Here is a 23166-nt window from a genome sequence, read left to right on the forward strand (position 1 = left end):
TTTTCGTAATCAGAATTAATTTGTTAACCATCAGCACTGGTTGGAGGATATGGGAGATCCAGCTCTGGTTGTGTGTGAAGATGAAGTCTCAAAAAGAGAGACGTGGATTTGAGATTCCAGTTGAGACTTCATTGCAGAGTTTAAGGACACAGACTTTGTCTTCAGAGGCAGACAGCCTATATTTTTGTTTTTCATAGGCAAAAGGTTAGCTTCATTGAGGTAAAATTATATACCGTAACGTTCACCAATTCTTCCTTCATGTACAATTCAATGAGTTTCACAAAGGTATACTAATGTATAACCATCACTTGAATCAATATATAGAACCTTTTCATCAACCCAAAAAGTTTGCTTGTGTCCCCTTACATTTGAGACCATCCCTCCATCCCCCTTCCCTCACAATCACTTATGTGCTTTCTATAGTTCGTGTATTCTAATACTTCATACAAATTGAATTATTCAGAACGTTGTCTTTGGTGTCTGTCTTCTTTCACTTAGGATAATGCCTTTGAGATTCAAAGATGATTTTGCATGTATCATTAATTCGTTTCTTTCTGCTGCTGAGTAATATTCATTGCTACGGGTATATCACAATGTTGATCTATTCCCCAGTTGATAGATATTTCGGATTTTGGGGAGTAGGTTTTGGGTATTAATGAATAAAGCTGACTGTACATTCATGTGCAAGTCAAAGTGGCTGTACCATTTTGTAATTTCACCAGCAATGCATGAGAGCATATCCCTTTTACTTCATATCATTGTCAGGGCTTAGTATTATCAGTCTTTTTAATTATAGCCGTTCTACAAGGTGTGTAGCAGTATTTTATCTTGGTTTTAATTTGCTTTCATTGTGCAACTTAAAGGAACTTTTCATATGCTTATTTGCCATGTCTATTTCTTTTGGCAAAGTGCCTGTTTAAATCTTTTGTTTCTTTTTTTATTGGATTGGCTCTTCTTTTATTAAGTTGGAAAAGGTTTTTATATTTTTTGGATAGAAATCTTTTAGTCTGGTATATTCTTTGTTAATATTTTGTCCCACCCTATGGCTTGATTCTTCTTTGTTTTTTAACAGTCTTTTGAATATCAAAAATTTTTCATATGTTTACCAATTTTTTCTTTTATCATGCTTTTTGTGTCCTATTTAAGAAATCTTTGCCTAATCCAAGGTCAGTTAAAATTTTTCTATGCTTTCTTCTAGACATTTTATAATTTTGACTCTTACATCCCTAATCCATTTTGAGTTAAGTTTGGTATGAGGCAAACCTGAATAGCTTATTGTTTCAGTAGCATTTATTAAACATTTTATTATTTTTTTTATCAACACGCTCATGCTTTTCTCTAATGTGTTGAATATATGGAATGAAAAAAATATATATATTAATGTACTGGTCTACCAACTCTGTCCCTTTCGCTATTTTTTTCTCTCTAGCTTGATTTTCCCCCTGGCTATGGATCATATTTTCCTGCTTCTTTCCATGTCTGGTCATTTTTGATTGGATGTCAGATATTGTCAGTTTTACATTGTTGTTTGCAGGATTTCTTTTATTCCTTTAACTGCTTTTGAGGTTTGCTCTGGGATGTAGTCATGGTACTTTGAAACAGTTAGATTCCGTAGAGGCTTGCTTTTGAGTTTTGTTAGGTGGGTCCAAAATAGTCTTTTGTCTAGGATGACTCTGTCACCCTTACTGAGACAATATGCTTCTGACTGAGGACTCTATTTGAAGTTCCTGTGTGTTAGTCCTGTCCACCCTGGCTAGTAGGAACACTAGCTATCCCTGATGTTGTGTGAGCTCTAGGAATTGTTCCACCTGCTCCTTTCCAGTGGCTCTTTCCACAGCCTTGGTAATTTCCTCACAGTTCATCAGTCCTTAGCCAGAGACTCAAAGGAAGCCTCTGCACATCTATAGAGTGAGTTTTCTCATCTCTCTCTCTCTCTTCTAATGTACTGCCTGGCAAATTCTAGCCATCTTCTTTTCCTCAAACTTTGACTTCTGTATCATTAACTCAGCAAGACTGCTAGACTCTTTTTGGGTTCTTTCTCACTGTGCTGAAGCCTGGAAAATCTTTCCAGGCAGTAAGCTGCAGCACACAAGGGTCTCACCTTATTTGTTTCCCTTCTTCTGTGACTTCTTTGTCTGAAAATAGTTGTTCTAGATATTTTTTCATTTGTTTTTAGTTGGTTAAGATGAAAGGATAATTTAATTCTCCCTGAAATCAGAGACTTATTGATTCTGATGTTCATGTTTTAATCCTTAGTCCACTAGTTACTAGCTGCATGGGTTTTAGCTAGGTGCTTGACCTTTCCTTCTTGGTTTTCTCTAAAATGGAATAATTATCATCTATACCTCATAGGGTTGCTGTGAGGACTAAAGGAGAAAAGAACGTGCTTAAAACAGTTCCTTGCATGTATAGGAATTTGCTCTTATTATTATTTCTATGCCAAACAAATCTTTCTTTGAATCCATAGATGCTGGCTTCCTAGAATGAGGCCGCTCCTATAAAGGAAAAAAAGTAGATGGCAAATCTAGAAATTCATCCTTGCTGAGGATAGTCTTGATGAGACACCATATTGGAATTTCAGGACAGATACTAAAAGTGCTAGCCATTTCCTGAAAGCTACTGAAAATGACCAAGTCCCAGGTGAGCTGTTTATTGCCAATTTGTTTTCCAGTAGATTTCTGGATGTTTATAAAAATGTATACAGTCAGACAGAACAACACGTGTAGATACATTGCAGCTGGGAGGGATGTGCTTAGACTGGGAGACAGAGTAGCCAATCAGGAAGGGAGCTCCATCTACATTTCCTTGGATCCTGCAAGGTACTAATAATTAGAATGTTGCCACATAAGCAATGGGATCCAGAACGGAGTCGTTAACATTTCTATGGTAATACTGGAAACCATCACAAAAGAATACAAACACGTTGCAAGATTTGCTTTGTAGATAAAGAGGAAGCACATGAATTCCTTGAGATCAGTAAATATTTCCTGAACACTAAGTGTGGAGAAATGATTTTCATGAATCTTTCTCTTCTTTCTCGTCCAGAGTATGAACCCTTGAACAGTCATCTTCCTAGGAAGTGTGGGGGATGTAAAAGCCTAGAAGATGTTTAAAATCTCTTCTTATCTGTAAAAAAAGATAATAGTGCTTGCATGAGGGTTATTGTGCAGATCATTGTGTTAATGTGTATAAAATGTTTAGAATGATCTGTAGCATGTAGTAAGAGCTCTGCATTTGCTTTCATGAGTATCGTGATTTAATATGTAGCACCATCCATTTCTAGAAGGCAGTTCTGAGCATAACATACTTTTGTATGTGGAAAACACTGCAGTGACCACTAGGAATCTGTAGGAAATGTGAACACTTCCTCCAAGACTTGTTCCTGCCTGCCGCCTGGGCATCTTTTCTGTTCAGCCTCTTCTCCTGTGTCACTGAACTATTCACAGTTCCTTGAACCCAAATAGATCAGAAGCTATTTGAAGGCGGGACTATGCTTTATTTCCTTTTTTATTGCAAAATGTATAGTAGGTAACATTAAATGCTCCTAAGGCGGGTTGCAGAGGGTTTTTAGGTAAGGTTTTAGTGATGTTTTACATCAAGTGAATGAATAAGTGGAGAAGTGAATGAAGAATGGACAGAAAAAGGATAATTTTAGTGAATTTAGCCTGCCAAGTATAAATCAAAACTAGATACAAAGAAATATTTGTTTATAAATTCTCATAGCAAAAATAAGCAGAATAACATCCTGTAGATCTTTTATATTTTATTCCATTATATTAACTTCAGATTAAAAAGGATTATGTTGTTACAGGGCTTATTGTCATTCAGTGATGTGGCTGTGGATTTCTCCTGGGAAGAATGGCAGCTACTAGACACTGTTCAGAAGAACCTCTACCGGGATGTGATGCTGGAAAATTATAGCAACCTAATGTCATTGGGTAAAGATAGCTTTCTTAAGTATCTCACTGTAAACCCATTAATTGCCTGTCTTTTTTCCATTGCTACAATTTATGGGTACCCCAATATCCTAAATGATTTTGGATTTGGACTTGTATAGGTCATAGGACTTATTTTCTTTATGAACAGACAGTGAATGTACTAACTTTCATTTTCCAAATGAAAAGTTCCTATTTAGCTGAGATTCAGGCTATACCTTTCCTGGAGCAGAACTTTTCCTTATAGGCCTTAATGCTGCTCAGGTTCTCTGTGATTCCTCCTTGACAGGTTCTCAAGCTGCCAAGCCAGAAGCAGTGGTCGACTTGGAGAAAGGAGAAGAACAAGGAAGGGGAGAGGGGGAGTTCCCAAGTCAGTGTATTCCAGGTGAGCGAAACCAATGCAATGAGAGTTAGTACAAGCAAAGTAACAGTTGGTCACTGGTGGCTTGAGACCCCGTTAAGGTTATTTTAATTTTTCTTCTCATAGTCTCTGAACCTTTAGACGTGACTTAGAGTGAGTGAAAAGAGGTCTTCAGTATGGATGATGTCTGCTTCTTACCGCTCTTCTGTATGTGATTCTCTTTTGCCAGCTACCTAGGAGACGAGTACCTCCTGTTATCTACCCTGGGTCACGTCTTTGCTTCTTTCATTTGGTCTTTCCTGTTTTGCGTAGTTGTTCTTCTATTGCAGCTTGTTAGACACAACTGGCCTCCTCCACTTCTTCTCCATACCTTTTCTATTCTTTCAGATATTTGAAGATTTCTTCCAAAGTTTGATGACACCCATGTCCTTCAGTTTATTACTTATTATTTCTTTAAAAAAAAAAAAAAAAAGATTGGCCCTGAGCTAACATCTGTTGCCAGTCTTTCTCTTTTTTTTCCTTCTCCCCAAAGACCCCAGTACATAGTTGTATATTCTAGATGTAGGTCCTTCTAATTATGCTATGTGGGACGCTGCCTCAGCATGGCTTGATGAGCAGTGCTAGGTCCACACCTGGGATCCGAACTGGTGACACCGTGGGCCACTGAAGTGGAGCGTGCAAACTTAACCACTCAGCCACAGGGCCGGCCCCTCTATTTCTGTTATTGGATGGCTCAGACTTAACGTTGTGCACCTGCTCAGTCACTTTCTTCATTCTGTTGAGATATTGACTTGAGATTCCATCCCTCTCCATTTTATGATAATGATAAGATTGATTTTTTCTTTTCTAGAAGTAATGTGGCAAGTTTATGATTGGTATCAGGAAGATCCTGAGAAGGATGAACCTGTGGAGAGAGATCATGAAAATAATGCATTGGGAAAAATATTTTCTCTCAGCCAAAACTTTGTTCCATGTGTAGAAAGACCCCATAAATGTATCTCAAGAGGAATAAGTTTGAAACAAAATGCAAATTTTCAGAGTAAAAACTATTCAGAAATGAATTGTGATGAGTTAAATGGTCATAGGAAATTATTTTTCTATACTCTACGTGAAGCCTCCCATACTCGAGCCCAGTACTATGAACATAATTTATGTGCAAAGGCTTTCAGCATGGTGACAAATCTTAAGAGATGTCGCAGAATTCACATAGAAGGGAAACCTTATGAATGTAGTGAATGTCCAAAATCCTTCAGGTATAGGTCAAAACTCATAATACACCAGAGAACTCACACAGGAGAAAAGCCGTACAGATGTGATGAATGTCAGAAAGCTTTCAGTACCAAATGTCATCTCACTCTGCACCAGAGAACTCATACAGGAGAGAAACCGTATGGATGTACTGAGTGTCAGAAATCTTTCAGAACAAAGTATCATCTCATTCTACACCATAGGACTCATACAGGAGAGAAACCCTATGAATGCAAAGAATGTGGGAAAGCTTACAGGGAGAAGACGAAGCTCAGATTACATTACAGAACACACACAGGAGAGAAACCTTTTGAGTGTAGTGATTGTGGGAAAGGTTTTATGCAGAAGTCAAACCTGATTATCCATCGAAGAATTCATACGGGAGATAAACCCTATGGATGTGGAGACTGTGAAAAGGCCTTCTGTAGTAAATCTCAGCTTGTTGTTCACCAGCGAATTCATACAGGAGAAAAATCTTATGAATGCAGGGAATGTGGGAAAGCCTTCAATAAAAACTCGCACCTCATGACACATCGGAGAATTCATATAGGAGAGAAACCTTATGAATGTAGTGAATGTGGAAAAGCTTTTGTCCACACATCACAGCTCATTGTACATCAGAGAAATCATACTGGAAGAAAACCGTATGAATGCAAGGAATGTGGGAAAGCTTTTAATAAAAAGTCACACTTTGTAACACACGAGAGAATTCATACGGGAGAGAAGCCATATGAATGCAGTGAATGTGGAAAAGCTTTCATAGACAACTCACAGCTTATTGTTCATCGAAGAACTCATACAGGAGAGAAACCTTATGAATGCAAGGAATGTAGGAAAGCCTTTAATAAGAGGTCATCTCTCATAACACATCAGAGAATTCATACAGGAGAGAAGCCTTATGAATGCAGTGAATGTGGAAAGGCTTTTATAGACAAGTCACATCTCATTGTCCATCAGAGAACTCATACAGGAGAGAAACCCTATGAATGCAGTGAATGTGGAAAAGCTTTCATACGAAAGGCAATGCTCATTGTACATCAGAGGACACATACAGGAGAGAAACCCTTTGCGTGTCTTGAATGCCAGAAAGCTTTTAGCAGTATGGCAATGCTCAGTAGACATCAGTTGATTCATACAGGAGAGAAACCCCATGGATGCAATGAATGTGGAAAAACTTTCCGGCAAAAAAGCCATCTTATTATCCATCAACGATGCCATACTGGAGAGAAACCCTATGGATGCATTCCATGTGGTCAAATCTTCAACCAGAAGTCACAGCTCATTAGACATCAGAGACGTCACACAGGAGAGAAACCGTATCAGTGCACTCAATGTGGGAAAGCCTTTTTTGAGAAATCATACCTCAATGTCCATCAGAGAAGTCATGCAGGACAGAAACCTTATGAATGCAGTCAGTGTGGGAAAACTTTCTCTGTCAAGTTCTTTCTTACTTCACATGAGGAAATTCATAGAGCAAAGAAATCTCAGGAACACAGTGAGTGCTGGAAAGACTTTAGTGAGATGCCACATCTCACTGAATACAAAAGAATTCACACAAGAGAGACCCTTTGAATGCAGTGAAAGTTAGGATACTTTTCCATTAATTTTGGCCTTTGTAAGTTTTTGAAAAGTTATCCAGGAGAGAAATCTTTTAAATGCATTGAATATGGGAAAATATATAGTGTCATATTTCATTAGAGAAAGGCAATATGAATGAGGTGGAAAGTTGAAATCTTTTCTTGAGAAGCAAAATCCTATTATATGTCACACACAAATGAAACCATTTGAACGCACAAATGTTTTAGGTCATCACAAAATAGTTTTCACTGAGGAAAAATCTCATAAATGTTGTGAATCCTGGAATACCTTCCAAACAAGTGAGTTTTCATACCAAAGAATGCAGATGACTCAGACTTGTGATAAGGGATGTCTGTGGCATGAAGCCCACACTTACTGTGCTTCAGATGATATTTACTAAGGAGAATTGGTATAGTGTAATGATGGTGGGAAAGGTTGTTTACATATAAACAACTTTATAATAAAAATTCTGATCCTTTCACATTACCACGTATTTATAGAAATTGTAACACAAAGTAGTCAATTATGAAGTGCAGATAACTTTAGCATGCCAAAAAACACTTTGTTTCATGTTTGAATATATTATATAGTCAAAGCAGTAAAGTAAGGAAGGTCCCAGATGTATGTATTTTCTTTGTGTCTGAGTATTTTTGTAGAACACGTATAATGATTTTCAAATTTCACAAGATAATGGAAGTTGTGTACCACAAAGTTCTAGTTCCAGTTTGTCTGTGTAGTAGTCACCAAAAAATGCCAACATTGTTAATTTTTGTATATCATATAAACTGCAGAGGAAGTAACTAGGCTTAAGATTAAAGAAGACTGTAATATAACACCATTTACCTTTTTGTTTTTGTTTTGTTTTTACTATTTACTGGTATATGTAAATAGATCTGATAGTTCTTCTCAGCTCTTTGAAATGAATAAATTTTTTAAAACAAATTATCTTCTGGTTGCCACTCAGAAAAAAATACCCATTAAAAATATTGAGATTTAAGAGTGATGAGTAGTTACAACTCTTCTGAATTCTGAAATCCCAAGTGAGTTCTGGAAAACTGAAAGTAGCTACTATTTTTAAAGAAATAAAGATTAAAATGCCATCTTTGTTAGTGGTATTGCTCAAATGGGGGATGTGGCTTAGACCTATGACCAGATGTGTTTCCCACTACTTTTCCCCATAAAATCTAGTTTATTTGTTTCCTAGAGCTGCCACAAATACTATAAACTGCTCAGCTTTAAACAACAGAATTTGTTATTGTCTCAATTCTAGAGGCTAGAAGTCTAAAATTAAGTTGTCATTGGAGCCATGCACCCCCCAGAATTGATTAGGGAATCCTTCCTTGCCTCTTCTAGCTTCTGGTGATTTGCTGGCAATTTTTTACATTTCTTACCTTGCAGCTGCATAACTCCAATCTCTGCCTTCGTCATCATGGCATTCTCCCTGTGTGCCTCAGTGTCTTCACATGGCCGTCTTATAAACATCAGTCATATTGGATTAGGGGCCCACCCTACTCCAGTGTGACTTCATCTTAACTAATTACATCTGTAGCTACTCTATTTCCAAATACAGTCACGTTCTGAAGCACTGGAGCTTAGGACGTCAACATACCTTTTGGAGGGAGGGACATGATTCCTCCATAACACCTAGATAGCTACAGAGATAGTCCCAGTTTCACATCAGACACATTTATGAAGGCAGGTATTCACACTCTTCATGCCTCCACAGTGGAGACTGAGGAAATAGTCTGCATATATGCCTCTGTGAGGCACACCCTGCATCTCATACCAATCATCTTTACCTCTGTGATGGCAGATATGAGAGGAAATGTCCTACCAAGAGGCTAACACACAGAAAAGGAAAGTGAGGATAGGCTATATATACTGACACTATTTTGATAACTCACAGATGTGATACTTTACCCCTTCTCCTTTGGAGAGAAGGTGAGGGCACAGGAAAATGTTCTTCCCAGTATAGTGGACATGGTGGAAGTTTATTTAATAAGTCTAGTTATAAATGTCAAAAGATAGAGAAAATGTTTCAGCATATTCACAAAGGAGGTGAAGGCATGCAAATTACATTGTGCAAGCTCATGAAACAAATACCTTCATACAAAAGAATACTAAAAACAGAAAATAAGTAGCTTAGGGTCCTCTACATCAAACGGATGAATGTCACAAACCAGGTGCACAAGCTAGTTGCATAAGAATACACCTAGTATATATTTACTAGTTATTGCCTGTATGAATGAGTTGACTCAGGCCAAACCTTCCCTTCTTAACCCCACTTAGTGATGCTGGGGCTGGAACTTGTGACCATTTCTCCTCTGTTGGCTGATGCAGTCTTAGGGTTATTAATAGAGGGTGCAGGAGGGACATTATGTGGCCATGACAAGGGGCTTCTCTTTCTGGTTCCAGTGTGCTTTTTTCTGCAAGTGTGGCTTTCGGCAGACTGGCATGCTGGAATTACAGTGACCTTCACCTTAATGTCCCTTGCCAATGACCTTCATCTCTCCTGTACCCTCCAGAGAGCTTCCCCACCATCAGCGGGCCACTTTCTGGGGACCAGATGTGCCCTGCTGGCACCCTTCAGTGAGCCTCTCTACCACTTGTAGGCTGCTGTCTCTCCAACTTACTTTCCGATTGGCAAACTGCACGTACCTGTGGCAGCTGCATTTCTCCAATGAAGAGTGAATCTCTGACTAGGATTGGAAGATCCCTGTTCCCAGTTCTTAATTACTCCCTTTCTTAGTCTCCCCAAGCTCTGGAGGTAGTGACTACTTCTTGCGTTGCTATTTCTGTATTGTTTGAAGTCCTTTTAATAATTAAATACCTTTTAATTGTTAAGAACTCTTCAAATTACTGATGTGATTTCTCCTTCCTGCTGAACCCTAACTGATATTTAAATTTGAGAAGTTTACAAAATAACTGGAGACTGTGTCAAGATGACAGCCTAGGCAGACTCTGAACTCACCTCCTTCCATGGACACAACAAATTTACAACCATCCTCGGAACAGTTACCCCTGAGAGAGAACTGAAAACTGGATAAAAAGAACCCACACAATAAGGGACAGTGCTGACTGGGGTGGAAAAGGCAGAAATTCCTTTCTGGAGAGAAAAAAGCCACCTTCTAGCCAAGGCACTTCATGGCTGGCTTGGAGCAATCTTAAGGTACAAAGCCTTACCTGGTGGAGTGGGGGAACTGACCAGGGCAGCATTACCACAATAAGCAGCTTTTGGCTTCAGCACAATTGAGACATGTGTCATAATATCTGGCTATACTGGCTATTAACTACCATGGGGCATACCCCGAGAAAAGCTATCAGACATAAGGGGGAGAAAAGCCTGCTCTTAAAGGGTCCATGCACAAATTCACCCATTTTGGAAAGCAACCTAAAATCACCAGAAAGAAACGTTCACAGTGCTTTGGTGAAAAGAGACTCACTTGATAAGCTCTGAGTGCATCTCAGTGAGAGGTGAGAACTCCCCAAGGGCTGAGACATTGCCAGCAGCCGTTATTGTGATCTAGTACAGATGAGCTAACACAGATGCTGGGAGATGCCATTGGAGTTCTTCCACTGGCCTGTTAGTGCAGGGGTCTGCCCCACCCACTAGAGCACCTATTTAATCCAGCTCAGCCAGTGCAGGCAGCCCACCCTAGGGACTGGCCCCACCCAACAGGAAGCCCTCAGGCAACTTGTGGGCCCACATAGGCAGGGTGCCTGGAACCTCTGCAGCTTGGCAGTTAGGGGTGCCTCTGCAAGGTAGGACATGCATGAGGGGTGGGCCTGCATTGGTGGAGTATGTGGGGCCACTACAGTGTGGTGACTGGGTCCACTTCAGTGGGTTGAGGCATGTGCACAGGGCAGGAGTGTGTTGACATGGTGTGTAGCCCTGTGGGTGTTGGGGCTTGTCAGCTACAACAGACTCATGCTTCTCAAACAGGCACATGGGAGACTGGCCCCACCTTCCAAAGACTGAAACAGTTGGGTGCTCTCATTCCTGGGGCTGGCCCTACTTAGCTGCAATCCTGAGAGAGCTGACAAGAGGCTTTCAGTCCAGAGGCCTAAAAAAATTGTAAGCCCCTGAGCTTATAACCAGCCACACTGGGGGCCTACTTACTTAACAGAAAAACTGCAACAGGAATGTGTGATTAGACCTTCAGCCAACTGTGCTGTGGCTCCCCACACCTGATAAAGTCACTGAAGGGACCATAGAAGCCACTCACAGCTGAGCATTACGACTTGCAAACTAGAAGGACAGCCTAGCCTCCCTGGGCACATGCAGCAAGAGCAACCCTGCCACAATAGAAGGACCTACATAGCTCACACAGGGGACACCCCTGGAACACTTGGAATTGGTGATGAGAGGGAAGAACACTGCTGGACCTTGTGAGGCCTCTCTTACATAAAGCCACCACTCCAAGATTGGGAGACATACCTGACCTACTTAATACATAGATATAAGCACAGAGAGAGGCAAAATGAGGAGGCAAAGGAATACGTTCCAAGTAAGGGAACAGGACAAAACCCCAGAAAAAGAACTAAACAAAACAGAGATAAATAATCTACCTGACAAAGAGTACAAACTAATAGTTATAAGGATGCTCACTAATCTTGGGAAAAGAATGGATGAACTCAGTGAGACCTTGAGCAAAGAACTGGAAAATATAGTAATGAACCAATCAGAAATGAAGAATACAATACTGAAAATGAAAAATTCAGTGGAGGGACTCAATAGCAGAGTAGATAATACAGAAGAATGGATCAGGGAGCTGGAGGAAAGACTAGAGGAAACCACCCAAGCTGAACAGATAAAAGAAAAAAGAATTTAAAAGAAGTAGGACAGTCTAAGGGACCTTTGAGACAACATCAAGCACACTAACATCCATATTATAGGTGTCCTAGAAGGAGAAGAGAGAGACAAAGGGACAGGAAATCTATTTGAAGAAGTAATAGCTGACAACTTTCCTAACCTAAGGAAGGAAACAGACATCCAGGTACAGGAATCACAGAGAGCACCAAACAAGATAAACCCAAAGAGGCCCACACTAAGGCACATTATAATTAAAATGCCAAGAATTAAAGAGAGAATCCTAAAAGCCACAAGAGAAAGGCAACAAGTGACACACAAAGGAAACCCCTTAGGCTATCAGCTCACTGCTCAGCAGAAACATTACAGGCTAGAAGGGAGCGACACAATATATTTAAAGTGCTGAAAGGAAAAAACCTACAGCCAAGAATACTCTACCTGGGAAGGTTATCATTCACAATGGAAGGAGAGATAAAGAGTTTCCTAGACAAGCAAAAACAAAAGGAGTTTATCATCAAGAAATCAGGCTTACAAGAAATGTTAAAGGGACTTATTTAAGTGGAAAAGAAGACCACAAATAGGAATAAGAAAATCATCAAAAAAAAAAAAAAAGGGATAAAATTGCTGGTAAAGGCAAATATACAGTAAAGGTAGCAGATCAACCACCTATGAACCTAATATAAAGGTCAAAAGATAAAAATACTAAAATTATGTTTTTCCATGATAAGGCAGTAGTGGATACACACACACATTCAATGAGGCTAGATATGATATCAAAAACATAAAGTGTTGGAGGAGGGGAGTAAAAGAGTAGAGGTTTTAGCAAGAGGTCAAACTAAAGAGACCATCAACTTAATATAGACTGCTATATATATACATTATATATGAATTTCATGGTAATCACAAACCTGAAACCTATAATAAATACACAAAGAATTAAGAGAAAGTGACCCAAACATAATACTGAAGAAAGTGATCAAACCACAAGGGAAGAGAGCAAGAGAAGAAGAAAGGAAAAGAGAAGAACTACCAAAACACACAGAAAAAAAGTAACAAAATGGGAATAATTATATTCTTATCAATAGGTACTTTAAATATCAATGGACCAAATCATCCAATCAAAAGGCATAGGGTGGCTGATTGGATAAAAAAACAAGACCTATATATATGAGCCACATACAAGAGACATGCTTCAGACCTAAAGACACTCAAAAACTGAAAGTGAAGGAATGGAAAAAGATACTCCATGCAAATGGTAATGAAAAGAAAGCTGGGATAGCAATACTTAGATAAAATAGACTTTAAAACAAAAACTTTAACAAGAAACAAAGAAAGGCGCAACATAATGATAAAGGGAACAGTCCAACAGGAGGATATAACACTTGTAAGTATCTATGCACCCAACATAGAAGCACCTGAATATAGAAAGCAATTATTAACAGACATAAAAGGAGAATTAGCAACACAATAATAGTAGGGGACTTTAACATTCCACTTACACCAATGGATAGATCATCCAAACAGAAGATCAATAAGGAAACATTGGCCTTAAGTGACACATTAGACTAGATGAAATTAGTAGATATATAGAGAACATTACATCCCCAAACCGTAGAATACACATTATTTTCAAATGCACATGGAGCATTCTCTGGGATAGGTCACATATTAAGCCACAAAACATGGCTCAATAAATTTAAGAATATTGAAATGATACCAAGCATCTTTTCTAACCACAAAGTTATGAAACTATAAATCAACTACAGGAAAAAAATTGGAAAAGTCACAAATATGTGGAGATTAAACAAAATGCTACTGAACAACGATTGGGTCAAGAAGAAATCAAAGCAGAAATCAAAAAATACCTGGAGACAAATCAAAATGAAAATATGACATGCCAAAACTTATGGGATGCAGCAAAAGCAGCACTAAAAGGGAAATTTATAGCAATACAGGCCTACCTCAGCAAACAAGAAAAATCTCAAATACGCAATCTAACAGTGTACCTAAAGGAACTGAAAAAAGAACAAAAAAAGCTCAAAATCAGTAGAAGGAAGGAAATAATAAAAGAGCGTAAATAAGTGAAATAGAGTCAAAAAATAGAAAAAATTAAATGTAACAAAGAGCTGGTTCTTTGAAAAGATAAAGAAAATTGACAAAACTTTAGCTAGACTCACCAAGAGAGAGAAGGCTCAAATAAACAAAATCAGAAATGAAAGAGGAGAAATTACAATGAACATCTCAGAAATACAAAAGATTGTAAGACAATACTATGAAAATTTGTTGTTATGCCAACAAATTGGATAATCTAGAAGAAATGGATAAATTCTTAAAATGATACGACCTTCCAAAGCTGAATACAGAAGGAATAGATAATTTGAACAGACCAATCACCAGTAAGGAGATCAAAACAGTAATCAAAAACCTCCCCTAAAATAAAAGTCCAGGACCAGATGGCTTCCTTGGTGAATTCTAACAAACATTCAAAGAAGACTTAATACCTATCTTTCTCAAACTCTTCCAAAAAGTGGAAGAGGAGGGGAAGCTTCCTAACTCATTCTATGAAGCCAGCATTACCCTGATACCGAAAACAGACAAGGACAACACAAAAAAAGAAGATTACAGGCCAATATCACTGATGAACATGCAAAAATCCTCAACAAAATACTAGCAAATCAAATACAACAATACATTAAAAAGATCATACACCATGATAAAGTGGGATTTATTCCAAGATGCAGGAATGGTTTGACATCCACAAATCAATCAATTCGATGCACTATACTAATAAAATGAATAAAAGTCACATGATCATCTCAATAGATGCAGAGAAAGCATTTGACAAGATACAGCATCCATTTATGATAAAAACTCTAAATAAAATGGGTATAGAAGGAAAATACCTCAACATAATAAAGGCCATATATGACAAACCCACAGCTAATATCATTCTTAATGGAGAAAAACTGAAAGCTATCCCTTTAAGAACAGGAACCAGACAAGAATGCCCACTTTCACCACTCTTATTTAACATAGTATTACAAGTCCTAGCCAGAGCAATCAGGCAAGAAAAATAAATAAAATGGATCCATATTGGAAAAGAAGAAGTGAAACTCACTATTTTCACATGATTTTATATATAGAAAACCCTAAAGAATCCACCAAAAAACTTTTAGAAATAATAAATGAACACAGTAAAATTGCAGGATTCAAAGTCAACACACCAAAATAAGTTTCAGTTCTATACATTAACAACAAAGTAGCAGAAAGAGAAATTATGAATACAATCCATTATAACTGCAAGAAAAAAGTAAAATACATAGGAAGAAATTTAACCAAAGAGGTGAAAGACCTGTACACTGAAAACTATAAAACATCATTGAGAGAAACTGAAGACACAAAGAAATGGAAAGATATTCTTTGATCTTGGATTGGAAGAATTAACATAGTTCAACTGTCCATACATCCTAAAGCAATCTACCTCTATCAAAGTTTCAATGACATTTTTCACAGAAATAGAACAAAGAATCCTAAAAATTATATGGAACAACAAATGACCCTGAATAGCTAAAGGAATCCTGAGAAAAAAGAACAAAGCTGGAGCTGTCACATTCCTTGATTCTAAAATGTGCTACAAAGGTATAGTAATCAAAACAGCATGGCACTGGCACAAAAACAGACACAAGATCAATGGAGCAGAATCAAGAGCCCAGAAATGAACCCACACATCTATGGAAGCTAATTTTCGACAAGGGAGCCAAGAACATACAACGGTGAACGGAAATTCTCTTCAATAAGTGGTATTGGGAAAACTTGACAGCCACACGCAAAATAATGAAAGTATACCATTATCTTACACAATACACAAAAATTAGCTCAAAATGGGGCCTGGCCCCGTGGCTGAATGGTTAAGTTCACGCACTCTGCTTTGGCAGCCTGGGGTTTCACTGGTTCAGATCCCAGGCACAGACATGGCATCACTCCTCAGGCCACGCTGAGGCAGTTTCCCACAAAGCACAACCAGAGGCACTCACGACTAGAATACACAACTATGTACTGGAGGGCTTTGGGGAGAAAAGGGGGAAAAAAAGGAAAACAAGATTGGCAACAGATGTTAGCTTAGGTGCCAATCTTTAGAAAGAAAAAAAAAGCTCAAAAAGAATTAAAGAGTTGAATGTAAGACCTGAAACCATGAAACTTCCAGAAGAAAACATAGGCAGTACCCTCTTTGACACTGCTCTTAGCAGTATAATTTCAAGTACCATGTCTGACCGGGCAAGTGAAACAAAAGAAAAAATGAACAAATGAGACTGCATTAAACTAAAAAGCTTCTGCACATCAAAGGAAACCATCAGCAAAACAAAAGGACAACCTAACAATTGGGAGAAGATATTTGCAAACCATATATCTGACAAAGAGTTAATATCCAAAATATATAAATAACTCATACATCTCAACAACAGAAAAACTAACAACCCAATTTAAAAATGGGCAAAATATGTGAACAGACCTTTCTCCAAAGAAGATATACAGATGGCCAACAAGCACATGAAAAGATGTTCAACATCACTAATTATCACGGAAATGCAAATCAAAACTACAATGAGATGCCACCTCAGGCCCCTCAGAATGGGTATAATTAACAAGACAAGAAATAGCAAGTATTGGAGAGGATGTGGAGAAAAGGGAACTCTCATACACTGTTGGTGGGAGTGCAAACTTGTGCAGCCACTATGGAAAACAGTATGGAGATTCCTCAAAAAATTAAGAATAGAACTACCATATGATCCAGCTATTCCACTGTTGGGTATTCATCCAAAGAACATGAAAACACAAATGTGTAAAGATATATGCACCCCTGTGTTCATTGCAGCATTATACACAATAGCCAAGAAATGCAAGCAACCTAGGTGCCCATCAAGGTACGAATGGATAAAGAAGATGTGGCATATATACACAATGGGAAACTACTCAGCCATAAGAATTATGAAATCTGGCCATTTGTGACAACATGAATGGACCTTGAGGGTATTATGCTAAGTGAAATAAGTCAGAGGGAGAAAGTCAAATACCCTATGATCTCACTCATAAATAGTAGATAAAAACAACAACAAACACATAGAGACAGAGATTGGATGGATGATTTCCAGAGAGGAAGGAGGGAGGGAAGAGGGTGAAAGGAGTGTCTGGGCGCATGTGTGTGGTGATGGATTGTAATTAGTCTTTGGGTAGTGAATGTGACATAATCTACACAGAAAACGAAATATAATGATGTACACCTGAAATTTATGCAGTATTATAAATCAATGTTACCACAATAAAAAAATTTTTTAAATTTTAAAAAGCTATATTTTTCCACATAAAGACAAAAATAAAAACAATCAGTAAGAAGATAAAGTTTATGAGGGCTGTTATTACTGTTTAGGCATTGAGGGGAGGGGAAGATTTGATTAGGGAGGAGCCTATGCACTGCTTCTATTGTATGGATAATATTCCTCTCCTCACCTATCCACATAGGTATGTATGCATGTATTTATTTTTGCTACATCAAAGCACACAAATATTGTCTTTCCTCTTTTTAATAATTATAGTCAGAGTAAAAAATAATTTTCGGTTGCTATATCTTCAACTTCACTTCATCTTTCCTCTGGTATTTTCATTCTGCAATCTAGTAGCTGTAATACATTTTTTATTCCAGATACTTTTTTTCAATTGTAAAATTTTCATTTGGTTCTTTTCTGTTGCTTTTATTTCTCCAATGAGAACTTGAGAACTTTTGTCTTTCTGTTCATTTCAAGAGCGTTCACGTGTACCTCATGAAGTGTTGTTTTTACAGCTGCTTTAAAGGCTTTCCCCTGATGGCCCCAATGTCTCAGTCATCACAGGTTTGTCATCTGATGATTGTCTCTTCCCTTTAAATTTGGCCAGATTTTCCTGGTTCTTTTTATGTTGAGTGCTTTTGTGTTGTACCCCGGACATTTTAGTTATTAGGTTGTAAGAGTCTGACCTCTTACGATCCTCTGGAGAATATTAATATTTTTTTGTTTTAGAATGCAATCAACCTGGTTATATTCAGATCATAAACCCTTCTGTGAATAGTGGGCCCAGTGTTAGAGCAGTTTTCAAAGTCCTTGTTTTGCTCTTTGGGTGTGTCCCTCATATGAACGACTTAGTGTTCATCTAGGCCTTAGGTACTGGTTTACATCATAGTAAAAACTTTTAATTTACTATGCTGTTTTATGTGTTTTTCACACATGTGCAGCAGGAGGTGATCTTGAAGTCTGGCATTCATTTCAGTTTATACATAGAATTAGGAGATTCAACTTTCTTCTTTCCAGGATTTTTCCCCAAAAACTCTGGTTCCCTGGGACTGCCTTTTACCCAGTACTCTGGCTAGAAAGATGGAGGTCTCTCGCTGTTTTAGTCCCCCATGGTGTCAAGCAGTTTTGCACTAGACCCACCCAAGAGCAAAGTAGTTAGAGAAAAGATTTTAAAAAGTAATGGGATTTCTTCCATGCTCTTTGCAAAAATGGGAATGCTTTTCCAAATTTTTCTACCCATAGAGATGGATTTTTTTTGGGGGGGGGGGCAGTGAGGAAGGTTGGTCCTGAGCCAACATCTGTTGCCAATCTTTCTCTTTTTACTTTAGGAAGATTGTCACTGAACTAACAACTGTGCCAATATTCCTGTATTTTTTTTTTGGTATGTAGGATGCCACCACAGCATGGCTTAATGAGTGGTGTGTAGATCCATGACTGGAGTCTGAACCTGTGGACCCTGGCCACTGAAGCAGAGCATATGAACTTACCCTCTATGCCACTGAGCCAGTTCCCATAGAGATAGATTTTCTCTCAGAGCTTTAGGTGTCCATGCCATTGCCTCCTGTTCTGTGCAGTTTTGAGACTAGAGCTAGCCTTAAGGCGAAACCAAGCTAGAAAAAAAATACAGATCCCCACCACACACTTTCTGGCTTATGGGGATTGCTCTTCTTTGTTCTCTGGCCATTAAGACTGGTTTCTCCTAGTATCTTTGCTTTTTACTCCACCTGCACAGTTCCCCAATTTGACCTGCCCTCAGGTCAAAGGTTGGAGATGAAGGAAAAAAATGAGGAAACTCACTGTTGTACTTTTTTTTGTTTTTCAACTCCACATTTATTCTCTAATCTCCTTGCAATTATGCATTTTCAGAGCCTTCAGGTAGTTGCTTTTTTGTTATTTCAAAGTTTTTAGTTGTAATCAGTGGGGGTGATAAACCATAGTGGGCTTACTCAAGCATGTCTGGCACCAAATGTCACATACATTTATTTTCAGGTGCTAAACCATCCTTGTATTCTTGGGTACTTGACCATGAAGTTGATTCTTTTCGTGCAAATTGATGGATTTGATTGCTCATAATTTGTTCATGAATTTTACATTTATGTTCATGAGGGACCTTAATCTCAAATTGCCAAGGGAATTTTAACTGGATTTTCTTGCACTTAAAGATTTTCTTAGTTTTATCTTTTACCAGATATAGATGTAACCTAATGTTCTATCTGCTCACTCTGAAAATCCTGGAATTTCTGGTATGTTTCTTTCCATTCTTTCTAACTGGCTAATTCTTTTCTGAACTCATATATTTTTTAGAAATTCCATGTCAACCACAGAAAATAGCAATCAAGGCAAAGAACTAATATTTGTTTTCCATCCTGTTTGCTCAAAGCCCACAAGGTGATTTAGAATAATTTGCCACCCAAGTTGTTGAAGGTGACAGTTTTACAAAATGTTCTATCACTGGATGAGATGGGCTCCATCTTTTCAGCTTCTAGTAACAGCTCACCTCCTTCTTCCTGTCTTCAAAACCAGTGCACCTTCTGTTATAGTGGCACCTCACTTCTAGGTACCAATTTCTGTATCAGTCAGTATAGGCTCAGCCATGCTCTGGTATCAATGACCTAACAATTGCAGTGGTTTACAAGAATGTAGTATTTTTAGCCCATGCCACACAATTACTACTGGTTTGCCGATGCCTGCTTCTTGTCTTCTTCACAGCCCAAACTGAAGGAGCAGTGTTCATTTGAAACTTTCTTATCTTAGTGCAAAAGGAAAAGAGAACAAGGTGAGCCATTTGGAGGCTCTTAAAGACTGGGAGTGATATATCCCACTTCCCCTCACAATTCATTGTCTGGAAAAAGTCACATGGCCATGCCTGTGGGAAAGGATATGTAATTTGGTAGGGCAACACAGCAATTAATTAATTCAATTAATTTACTCTATTTTCACATTAATTTACTCTATCATTGTAGTAAATGCGTATGTAAACCTGAGTGAAGATTGACATACACAAAGCAAATATAATCATATTGTGTTGTTTTAAAAATTGCATGTAATTGAACTACATGACAACAATAGCATATAAACCACAAGAAGTATCCTTGAATAAAGTTCTAAAGCATTTCTATTTTTCTGAAGAAGTATAAAGTTATTGAATAATTTTGAGTGTTGCTAAGAATACATGTTATGGTTAAAAATGCAAGTTTAAAGTAATCATTAAGGGAATAGAAGCAGGATATATATGTTCCAAACTAGTCAAGGGCAAAAGTAAAGAGCAAAAAATAGAACGATTTAAAAAAATTACCATAAGCCCAAAGGAAGGCTAATAAGCAGAGTATAATAAACATTGAATAATTACCCCAAGTAGAAAGAGGTAGGTTCAAACACAAATTTATCAGTTAATAAGTTAAATGTACATGAACTAAATGCTCCAGCTTATAGATAAAGTTTGTCAGACTTGATAAATAAAACGAAAGTACCATCTTATTTTGTTTATGAGATAAACACATAAAACATAGGATAGGGAATGGATTTTTTTGTATGAAAAAATATCTCATGCAAATACTAAACATGACCATACTAAACTAGTGCAGCTAAATTATTATTAGAAAAAATAATCTTTAAGGAAGAGAGTCACTAATAATGGGAAGGAATGCTCAAGTCACAACTCAAATTACCTGATGTAAAAATGGAAGTATTATAAAAAGAGATAGACAAATTTACAATCACAGAGGGAGATTTTAATCCCTTTCTACCAATATATTACAGAATAAGCTGCTAAAAACTGTCAACTGAAATAAAGAGTCTAAGTGATATTAGTGAAGGAGTTCATTCGATGATGAGTGTGAGGAGTTTGAACCCCGGGAAAAGAGTTCAGCAGAGCGCTCTGATGGAACTGCTCTGAGGCGTGTGAGTTTAAGCACACAGCTTACACCACTTTCACAAAACGGTGCACATGCAGGGAAGAGGAAAAGAAAAATCTTTATGACTAGATTTCATATATGTCAAAAAAGGGATAGAGTACATGTGCGCTTTTCTCTACATTATACATTGAAGGCAACATAAGAATTTCTTGGTTATACATCAGACAAATTCAGAGGCTGACGTTGTCTGTGTGTGGAGGGAGGCAGGGACCAGCGTCGTTAATTATTCCCTCCATCTCTAAGACATGCGGCTGGGAAATGTGAGAGCGAGGTACCCCTTTCTCTTTTCCTGTTGTGCATCTGTCCGGCTGGCATCTTCAGTCATGAGATGTGGGGTTGCAAGGTCATTTGGCACACGCTGAAGCTGGCCCGCACGGCTGCTTCACAGCACAGCCTGGATTTCATTGTACTTACCTAAAGCCTATGCAGTGTCCTTGCTAGATTAGCCTGTTAGACCAGGTAGAAGTGTCCCAAAAATACGCCAACAAAATGTTTATAAAAGTGTATGTTTCGAACAACATAGTTAACAAAAAATCAATATAATGGACATATTGTATACAACATCCACAAAATTCACAGACTTTTCAAGCACTTATCTTTCAAAGTTTACCATATTTATCATGTTCTGGGCTATAAACCAAATCTCAACAAATTTCAAAGGATGAAAGTAATGTACTATCATGTTCTGTAAGCTCACATACACTTACAACTCAATGACAAAAATTAGCTAGAAACCCCTATAATTTTGGAAAGTAGGAAATAAATTCTAAATGTCCCATGGGTCAAAGAAGAAATGACTAAAATTATTTTTCCAATCCTACATTCTGACTTTTAAGAATAAAAAGGTTGAAAGTCTAAATAATAATGACCTTTGTACCTACAAAATAGATTCAGCAATTGTCACCACTTCGCTATCTGCCTATTTTCCATTTAGTTATCTACATATTTATCTTTCTGGAATCATTTGAAATTAATTTAAAGTTATTATGACATTTTACTTATAAATATATTATCATACATCCCCTACATAATCATAATATCATTACCACACCTAAGAAATGAAACAGTTCTCTAATATTATTTAATGTCTTTCTATATTTTAACCTCAGCATCCATATCAACAATTTCTCAACCTACTTTTAGATCTTTTAAAAAAATCCTAGGTCTAATAAATTTACCTACTGAACGTGACTGATAGCTTTTCACCTAGTGCAGCCTTCCCACTTATTTTTAAATGACATTCAGTTTTTTGAAAAGACCTGGCCTTGGTTTTGCAAAATATTCCCCATTTTGGATTTATCTGATTGTTTCCTTTCGGTGTTTTTAACTTGTTCATTTATCCTAGGATTTATCATGCATTTGAAGTTAGTTTTGTGCCCTGATTATATTCAGATTAAACACTTTGACCTGTATTCCTCATATATGATGCTGTTTATTTCATATTATATCATGTTAGGATGTACATATCAATTTGTACTTTAATTGGTTAAGCTAAATTTGCTCCCTTGCTTAGAGTGGTGACTGGCAATTCTATCAGTTAAAAAGATGTGTTTTTCCTTTTGCAATCAGCAAATAATCCATGAGGTTATATAAGTGAACATAAGTACGGCCATCTTGTAAGTGAACATAAGTGAGGCCATCTTGTTACACTGAATAACCCTTTCTTAGTTGAAATCATCTAGCATATGATCGTTGTAAATTGCTGCAGGCTATCATGATTTTCTGGCCCTGATCCTCTGCACATACACTTGCTGAGGTAACCTAACAGTTTTGTTCTTAACAATTTTAATGAATTTTCCCAGAGAATAAGAAGGCCTCCAGGAAGAAAGACTACTTGTAGGATATTCATCATCGTTGACAGAAGAAAAGAACAAGAGATCCTGGAGTCCATCACGAACATTTCCAAACCCCCTCGTTACGGCCCCTTTTTCCTATATAACTGCCTCAAGATTCTGTAATCCTTGAAGATGGGTTTTTTTTTTTTTTTTTTATTTATGTT

At 37.7% G+C, this 23166-nt stretch overlaps 1 protein-coding gene across 1 annotated transcript; it reads left to right on the forward strand.

The window, feature by feature from the left end:
• The first annotated feature begins 1195 nt into the window (after positions 1-1195).
• On the forward strand, positions 1196-8114 carry LOC124251178 (zinc finger protein 268-like). Its single transcript, XM_046683736.1, has 5 exons — positions 1196-1908; positions 2468-2640; positions 3812-3938; positions 4225-4320; positions 5147-8114. Exons 2-5 carry the CDS (start codon positions 2626-2628, stop codon positions 7114-7116), a joined length of 2208 nt encoding a protein of 735 aa, XP_046539692.1. The 5' UTR covers positions 1196-1908; positions 2468-2625; the 3' UTR covers positions 7117-8114.
• Positions 8115-23166: the final 15052 nt, after the last annotated feature.

Source organism: Equus quagga, chromosome 13 (genome assembly GCF_021613505.1).
Source record: "Equus quagga isolate Etosha38 chromosome 13, UCLA_HA_Equagga_1.0, whole genome shotgun sequence".
NCBI classification, from domain to species: domain Eukaryota; kingdom Metazoa; phylum Chordata; class Mammalia; order Perissodactyla; family Equidae; genus Equus; species Equus quagga.